Below are 9,362 nucleotides of genomic sequence, written 5' to 3' on the forward strand. Positions count from 1 at the left end.
TTTGTGTATTTTACTTCTAATTATAATAAAAAATATTATAATTACGGAAATAGAAAGTAAAAGACACAGCAAGATTTTGTTAACGAGGAAACCGCAAATGCAGAAAAACCCCGGGACCTTGTCCAGAATTGAATCCTCTCAGAATTAAGCCATTATACAAAATATAAACCAACTTCGTATAGTTGAGACCAAGCAAATAAACCTATAGTTCACCTAGTTCCCTCAGTATCCCTGCGCCTCCAACTTGTAATAAGTCACGCACTTGAAACAATTCCTTTAGATCGTATTCCAAACAGTAAAGGAACAACAAATATGTTCGGTAACAACTCTTTTCAAACAGCGTGATATGAGTGTGACAAAATGCTCTTCCGTTTATCTAGTAAACTCATTTTTCAGGTTGTTATATCAATCTATTAACAACTACCAAAGTAATTGTTTAGACTATGCAATCAATATTCTTAATCACAAAGAATTGTATTTATGCCGATCTACTCAACTAATCAATCAAGGTTATCACAAAAATTAAACCGATTATAGTTGGATCCCCAGCTGATAAAGTTTTGTGCACACCAAAGATTATGAACTCAAATAAGAAATCTTATTTGTCTTCAAATCTTCTTAAATCTGCAATAAACACCTGCACACAAACAACTTGAATCTCTTGTGATCAATCACACATAAAATGAAGTCTGTTAACGATGGATTATCACAAGACGTCTTTAGATCTACAAACAGTTCTAAAGATTCTCGTCGATACTTCGATCTAGTTTGAGTGAATCTTATATCAGAAGAGAAGATTGTCAAGCATAAACAAACTAGGTGCAATCAAAGTTCAACAACCGTTAGTCAATCAAATCAATCAAAAACTAATAATAAACTGCAATTATCTAGTTTCCCACCAACGGTACTCGTAGAGCTTCCCAAACCCAAAGAAGTCTTTAAAACGAGCGGTCATAAGAGATTTCTCCTAATTAGGTTACTTTCCTCTCCGAATAGATGGCTCCACCAGTAACAACACAACTAGGTACTTTTGCTGGCTCTGAGGATTAGTTTGCTCGAAATGCAAACTTCAATATTCATAGACCAAGGAAGTTTGGACACCAAGGAATTTCCAAAACCGAAAATTCTCAAAGATATGCAATAAAGCCAAATCGGTTTTCATAATTCCTGGAAATGCTCTGTCCAAATATTGACCGAAATCTCAGTAGAACATCTCCAATTAGTAAATGCACATTACCAATTTTTATTTTCTAAAGCTATGCATTTAATTGCTAGAAATTAAAAGCATATAAAACTAAAAACCTTAAGTAAAATATTCTCAATTTATTTCGATCCGGGATTCTCCTTTAGTTATTAAGGAATATCTTTGAACAATAAAAGATAAGAGTTACTGCACATGTTCAAAGTATGTCGCCATCTTTACTTTGTAAATCCTTTTTTCATATTTACAATCTTGGAACCGATTTGCCACACTTCCAAACGAGTTTAGAATTAGTTTATCTGACTTCCAAGAACTATGTGATTGATTATCCTATCAAATCACCATTAATGGGTTTCACGGTTCTACCAAAACACAAAGCTTTGGTTCTACCTCCATGTGGGTACTAGGATCGGCCACACTAGCTTTCCAAAAATTGGTTGACTAGGTACTAGGATCGGTTACCACATAATTATGGTATTTTACTTGTGATCGGTTGTACAAGTCGTAGGATCGGTTACCAATTACTAAGACTTGTTGTACCTCTTACAAGGATCAATTCCATATACTTGTAATCGGTTGCACCTCTTACTAGGATCGGTTCCCCAATGTCTAGAGTTGGTCATACCAATTACAACATATCGATCATACCATCTCAGGTGATTACTTAAGATCGGTTTCACTAATAAAAGTCATACCAATACAAAAGTCAGGCATTGTGAATAGTTTTACCAAGATACATAAACATGTTATGAGCGGTTATACTAAACACACATATTGATAATCCAAAGATTTGAAATGAATAACAATACCAATAAGCCTAGCGATTTCCTTTCGATTCGCAAAACAAGTTTATGAATTGTACTTCTTTTAAACGAATGTAAAATATTGTAAAACATTACAACTTGAAATAACTAAGATTTCAAGGAGAGTTTGAGAAACCAAGGAAATCAAGGCATGATGGATCGAGGAGTTTTTCAAAGCTTTATTTTTTTAATCCATATGTATTAATAGTTTTTCACTAAAATTGACAAAGGGGGAGATTATTAGAGCATCGCTCGGTCGAACTCACAAGTGTTGTTATATCAAGCTTGTTGTCAAATTTAGTTGTCAAAACTATATCATAATTTCTAGTCTACAATTAGTTAAGTCTCGGTCTAGGATAGTGTAGTTGAGAAACGAGCCAGTAATCATTTGCGTTCTACCGTTTGAAGGTGAAGATCAACCGAAGCTTTTGGAGAACTTCATCAACAAAAGTTAAGTGAAGACTGAACCACCTATATCTCAAGTTATATTCACTTTTATATCCTTGAAACGTTTCTCGCATAACTATGTAAACTATCTTGTATAGACAAGAATTTCGAGTCGACAACTAATTATTTAGATTACGAATTTCTCGAAATATAATGACTAAGCTTAATGAACATTAATTCATACTTGATCAATTTCGGTGGAGAACAATTTATTGTTCGGAACCAAATCATGATTCAATTTTATGTATCATTGATGTTATTCAGGAATGTTTCGGATTGATTTAGAGAAATATAGAACTATTATATCCCGAATACAAGACACTGTTATCAGTCTTACAAAGTGAGAAAATTGTAGTATCTCTGAAGCCGTATTACATGTACCGGTACACGTAGTGGAGTAGCTATATATATTTACTTTCATATTTGTGTGATATGCATACTCGAATGCACATCATGGGAAAATATGTTTGTTTCGTGATCCGGATAGGTATGCATATTCCTATGCAAACCATTTTTGAGTTGTGGTAAGGGAACCGGGTTAAAGTATTCAAACCGGTATGCGAACCAATACAGTTATATGTTCTAGAACAAGTTTAGTACCCAAACCGGTAAAAGTGAAAAGGTTCTGTGAACTCCGGAACCGGTAAAGTCTTAAGATTTACAAACCAGTTTGCGAACTGAAAAAGTTATGTCAACTCTGGAACTCAGTTTTGCACCAAAGTTTGCAAACCGGTACGTCAACTGAAAAAGTTATGTTAACTCCGGAACTCGGTTTTGCTTATAATTTTGCAAACCGGTCCGCGTACCATGGCTCAGCCGATTCACGAACGACTCAAGTATTTTTACTTTGTGCATTTACCAACTATGTCGTTTATGATTCAATTGCGATTAAATTATTTCTATGGGATAATTTGCATTTGATCAATTCTCTATAAATATACTAGAATTATTTGATCACATGATTGTGACTCAAGATCAATGTCTTTGTGTTCATGAAAATGAGTGTTAAGCTTTTAAGTTCAAATCGGCTAGTTTCGGCTAACCATGTTGAACATAATCTTTATACACGGTTCGGTTACGGTTTACCTAACCAGAGTGTATATCTTGTTTATGTGAATAAGATTCAAAGTGTTCATCTAACGGTGAATATTGTTTGCTTGGTTCCAAAGCTATCTTAGCTTAAACCTAAAACAATCTATGCTTTGAATGTTTACATAAGGGAAACTCTTGGCATCTATGATCTTTGAATCCCGACACTACTTTTTGGTGTGTCCTAGTTGTATCTAGAGTCCTCCTCTCCAGAAACCCTTTTAGGGCCTAGCGACTATCAAAGACTTCATTAGGATTCGTGAAGCCAGGTCCAATTATTTTTTATCTTGATAACTTGAGTATCATGATCTTGCTCGATTGTTGATTTATCACTTGAACAAGATAGATAGAAATCACAAAGTTCTATTCGTCTCAAACTTTTTGATTCCGCAAGTTTTGTACTTGTGAGGTGAATAATAATTTAGGTTTTCTTGTTAACAAAATTTATGGTGTCTGTGTTATTTCTTTTTTCGCGTTATATTGTTTATCTTTATAACTAAAATATCACAGGTTGTGCGTTGATCAATCACGGTAGATAGGTCCGGCCTAGTTTGATCCTTGATTATTGATCTTTGATACCGTCCAAGAACTCTCTTTGTAATTAGGTTCACGGATTCAATTCTATAACCGTTTTAATAACAAGAGAGATGGAGATATAACTCTAGGCACTTTCCTTGATTGAGTTTTTACTCTAAGTTTGTCCACACATATTGCTACGAAAAAGTTGGTGGTGTATTTTGGTACCTCAGTGTTTTCACTTTGTGGCTCTATCAAATGTGTTGTTGTTCTTATTTCCTTCCGACCTCTTGTGATTGAACCTTATCTATCAGATGTTGATGCTCTTGTAGCTGCATGGCTCCCGGGAAGTGAAGGTCAAAGTGTGACTGATGTCTTATATGGGATTTACGGATTCAATGGAAAGTTTTCAGGAACTTGGTTTATGGTTCCCAGGAAGTGAAGGTCAAAGTGCGACTGATGTCTTATATGGGAATTACGGATTCACTGGAAAGCTTTCAAGAACTTGGTTTAAGTCGTAGTTCAGCTCCCGATGAATTACGGGACTAACTAACATTATGACCCACTGTTCCCCATTGGTTCTGGAATTGAAACCAAACCAGCAAATACAACTGCTTAGATTTTGATGTTTGGCTGTTTCCCACTGTTCCCCTTTGGTAATACTCTTCTTAATTTTTCTAGGTTCTCACAGTTCTTTCCCCATAGAATTTGGATTCGGTTTTTATTTGTCAAGTACACACAATTGTTTTACAAGCATTATAGCCTAATATTTTCTTACTTCTGATTCTGAAATTGCTCATCAGACATTTTTGCTAGCTATTCATTGCAATCCAAAATCACTTCCCATGGAAATATGGTCACTGGCATGGTTAGCCTTAAATGTAAGGAATCCATGACAGGATGACGTAAAAGAAACAAAGGAACTAACGATAAATGTGTTGTTGCTCACAAATTTACAATCAAAGAGTGAAAAAATTGTTATCGTTTTCTCTGCCAATGTTAAGAAACGCAACTGAGATTCTTATAACTAAAAGATAGCATGGGGGGAAAATATGAGGAAATCACTATATAAACCTGGAATGTGCTCTATAACATCATTTTACACACCTATGAGATATGAATATAACCTAAGCACCCTTTTTGGCGTTCCATGGCTTGAGCACAGCCACAACTATGATAACCACAATTATAAGAAGAATGATGATAGCTATGCACATCCATTTTCGAGAATTCCTTTGAAGCTTCTTTGCTTTCTGGAGAGCAGTGTTTCCAGATTGAACATGGTCTACAGCACTTGAAACCTAACCATATTGAAAAGAAGTATAAGAACAAATCTGTTGTTTTTACATCTCTGTGTTGCTTAAAAACCCATCTCTATTAGTGTTCAGTGTTTATGTACCTGTGATTCTATGTTGTCCAGCATGTCACCTTGTGACTCCACCAACACCGCCATGTCCATGAATATCTAGAAATGAACATGCACAAGCTATAATTAGTCTAACCCACCTTCAGAAACAGAAACTGAAGAATAGATAACTGTTCTCATTGTACCATTGTCTGTTTGTTAAACAATCTGAGATCTAATGGGAAAGAGTAGAAACCTGCTGCAACTCTAGAAGCTTCTTTTCGACGTCCCTAACCGCCTCATGACGTTCTTGAATTTCTGCCAGGGTGTCCATTACCTGAAAACAGAGGGGTTCTATTTCAAAACTGCACAGCATTTTCATCACAAATATACAAGAGAAGAAAAAACAAACCTGGCCTCGACCGTGTTCCTGAATAGCTTTCTGGAAGATTTGATCACCATCTCCAGTCTCAATCAATTGGTCGATTGTCTGCAAGATATCAATGACAGCAGGCAATGTTAGTACATGTGAAATTGCAACAACTTGGGAGCAGCAGAGTAACAAATTAAGAGGGCAGGAAATAGTACCTCTTCGTCAGCTCTTGTACCCGTCACTGGTGATTAAAGATACCAACAAAAGGTTAAAGAGTCAGCACCATAGGGATAGAAGTCCATTTGATGAAACTAAAGAATTCAGTCATATTTCATACTAGCACTGGAGGGAGCACAAACCTGTAAAGACCCTTCTCTCAACAACCTCTCGGTACTCTTGGCTGATATTTTGCCTTAAAATCTGCCAATTTTAGAAAGGATTACAACAAATGAGATGTAAAGAAAGCTGAATCTAAGTGGAAGAGGAAAATTTCAGCTATAAAGGTAATACCTGAAATTCAGCCATCTTATCCTTTAGCTTCTTTTGAGCAGCTCTGCAGTAAAATATATAAGTGACACAAATGAGTTATCTTTTCTGGAATTGTGTGCATTTCCTCAGCTACACTACTATACACAAGGCTTCTGATGTCGAGCAACGAGAACCTTGAAATGTCAGTATCATTAACATGGCTTGGAGGTATTTTTTATTTCATTTAACATACGTAGAAAAGCTACAGATAGGTAATTACACTGTTCTTGCAGTTCTCGTGCGATCAACACCGGTATTTTCTCCACATCCTGGCTTTTTCCTATTGGTTATATTCTGGAAAAGATAGAAATGCAGTTCATTAGGGGAACTTTTATTATTGCACTTCGCCAAGAAAAAGAAGTATGAGAAATGTTATTTACCTCTCTGTTTAGTTGTTCAATCTTTGATTTCACTGATAAAGCAATTTTTCCGACTTCATCTACATCTTTTTCCATACGCTGCCTTATTGCTGCGAGCCATGATACTATTAGTTTCTGAAACTGAACCAGTGCAAATATAGTTGAAATAAAGGCAAGGGATTACATGATGCTCATTTGAACCATTTGGTGGCATGATCCATTTCAAGAATAGTTTACTCTACTCTCCAAATATAGTACCATTTCTATGTTGAGTACAGTTGTTATAACATGAGCAATAACATAATAGCATCAGTAAGAAATACCTTTCATGGAAGCAGCTTTAGTTACGGACATGGACTCTTCATTTGCATCCTGTAGACATCAAATTAGTATGATGGAAAACTAGCTATTATTTCTTGTTCATAGCAAAAGCTAATACTAGAACATCTGTAAAAAGTGCAATGCCAGGTCAATCACCGTGTACATGTACAAATGACGAACATTTGAATTACAACAAAAAGAGCTCAACCAAATTCCTCACTGAAGGGTCATGGTTGAATTTGGATAATTTCTTCATAAGTCTAGAAGAAAGTAATAGTGCACGTTTGCATTGCCTTAGTAAAGGGTGTACAAACCTATACTTGAAATCACATGTTGCAGGTGACATTTCTTATTATGGACCTACGAAAATCTTCAATTTCTCTTCTGTAAGGATCAAACTAACCCACTTTTGCAGTCATGCGAGAACCAAGAGAGGTATAGTTGATTTACAACAACGTATACAACAAACCATCTTATTCAGCAAAAAGCACCTTAGCATGGTAAAGAATAAATTCATACCTGAAGCTTTTTCAGTAGCTTGTTGAGCTTCTCAATTTGTTTATCAATTTCATCAATCTATAACACAAATAAATAGCAAAACCAGTCAACAACTACCAGCACCTGAAGATGATTACTTAGTAATCTCCACGATCAAAGGAATCAATAGTACAAAAAGCCACCAACCTGCTTCTGAAACTTTTCTAAGCCCATATCTGGATTCATTGGAGGGTTATTTCCTAACTCAATATCCCCACCCCGTGATCCTTGACCTCGAGGGATCTCAAACGAATCCTGCAAACATCCTCAAGTGACTTATAAAAAATGCCTTCCAAATTATCCAAATCAATATCATAAAGGGCACACCATTTGTGAACGAAACAAGCAGAACATGTTACAACACTACCCAATAAGGCAATAACCATAATTTGAATTTTAAAAGCTGTGACTGAATTTCAGAAAGCATATCAATGTATGAAGTTGAGCAATTATGTATGAAATCACCCTATGTGATACTGAATGTATATTACAGCAGTTGATGTATAATAATGGTGGCCACTACAACCACTACAAGTTTGCTGTTGAATTCTAGAATCCCAAACCTAAGCACCCAAAATTTCAAATTCTTCATCATCCAAACACTAATCACAAATCCCCTTTCAGATAACTATGTAGTGAAGTCAAAGGTTAAAGTGATTCAGACTGAATCTCATTTCACTACCATCCAAATTTCAAACCTAAATGAAAAAAAATAATAAAAACTAAAACTACAAAAAAGGATCTAAAAAGGGAAAACCTAAAATTCTTTGAAACTTCAAAGATGTATTGCTACAATCTCAGCTATAACAACGAGAAATCACGAAAATGCAGTGAAAAACTGAAATAATTAGTTCGGAAGAAGAGAAAAGTTACCGTTAAAAGGTCATTCATCTTTTTTGGTGAGAGAGATGAATCAAAGAGACTAGAGATAACAAGAGAAAGGGATTTGAAAGTGGGTTCGATAAGGAGAAAGGAACTAGTTCTAGGGGTTTTTTTTTAGTTCAGAAATGATGAGAGAAAGAAGAGGAGACTAATTGGAGGACAACTAATTGAAACTTTTTCTTTTAGCAGAAGGAACTATGTATCGTATACTTTGCGACAGAGTGCGGTGACAGACAGATCGCCAGGAATGGATGTTCATTTAACTTTATGCAGAATCGATGTGCCTTATTATTTTATTCATTTAATTATTTCGAAAAATTAAATAAACATTAAAATGTTTTTTCATTTTAATACTCGCTTTGTATGACAGGACTGGAGGACAGGACAGATAAGAGTCAAATTAAGACAAGATCTTACTTATAAAATGACGGAAATGTCCCGGACGCGGTGTATATCATGATTTCTATGTTGTCATTGAAGGAGGCTTTAATAATTACCGTCCGTTTCAAAACAGTGTATAAAATTTTACATGCAAACCGGACTATTATTTTGGAACACAGGAAGTAATAATTGAATCTTCGTAATCCTGATAATTTAGGTGGGAGTAACCATGTCAGCTGTTACACACTCGCCAAGTCGGGTGGAATAGGAGATCAATGGCCCTTGTGAGGAAGTATTAACTTTAGAAATAGAAAACTGAATTATGGAAACGAACAGAAAATTTATATCACAATTTTAGCATCAATTCTCTGAGAGGCAGGTGCTAAAATATGGTATGTACTCATTTCTACAGGATGTGCTCATCAATGAAATGAAAGTTGACCATTATATTAGCTTAAATTTCATTATCCTCTGGGTTTTATAGAAGAAAAAAAAATGGTGTCGAAATTATGAAACAATATGAGAATAACCATGTAAACATATTTTTTCCCTATGTTTTTATCGTTGTTGTTCGCAAGTT

General features: G+C 35.3%; 1 protein-coding gene across 1 annotated transcript; it reads right to left on the minus strand.

The window, feature by feature from the left end:
* Nucleotides 1-4,962: 4,962 nt before the first annotated feature.
* Nucleotides 4,963-8,717, minus strand: LOC113323294 (syntaxin-132-like). The gene is made up of 13 exons (XM_026571582.1): nucleotides 8,393-8,717; nucleotides 7,667-7,774; nucleotides 7,502-7,558; nucleotides 6,985-7,033; nucleotides 6,683-6,771; nucleotides 6,523-6,596; nucleotides 6,285-6,327; nucleotides 6,134-6,194; nucleotides 5,990-6,015; nucleotides 5,814-5,891; nucleotides 5,658-5,738; nucleotides 5,456-5,521; nucleotides 4,963-5,357 (listed from the first exon to the last, which is right to left on the minus strand). The coding sequence occupies exons 1-13, from the start codon at nucleotides 8,408-8,410 to the stop codon at nucleotides 5,184-5,186; spliced, it is 924 nt and encodes a 307-aa protein (XP_026427367.1). The 5' UTR covers nucleotides 8,411-8,717; the 3' UTR covers nucleotides 4,963-5,183.
* Between the last annotated feature and the right edge of the window lie 645 nt (nucleotides 8,718-9,362).

Source organism: Papaver somniferum, chromosome 11 (assembly GCF_003573695.1).
Source record: "Papaver somniferum cultivar HN1 chromosome 11, ASM357369v1, whole genome shotgun sequence".
NCBI lineage: Eukaryota > Viridiplantae > Streptophyta > Magnoliopsida > Ranunculales > Papaveraceae > Papaver > Papaver somniferum.

What these genes read in the sequence shown, in the direction of transcription:
- LOC113323294 (XM_026571582.1), bottom strand. An exon ending in GTACAAGAGCTGACGAAGAG is followed by an intron (nt 5,892 to 5,989) that starts GTACTATTTCCT and finishes GATATCTTGCAG; the next exon opens with ACAATCGACCAATTGATTGA. An exon ending in AGGAACACGGTCGAGGCCAG is followed by an intron (nt 5,739 to 5,813) that starts GTTTGTTTTTTC and finishes CTCTGTTTTCAG; the next exon opens with GTAATGGACACCCTGGCAGA.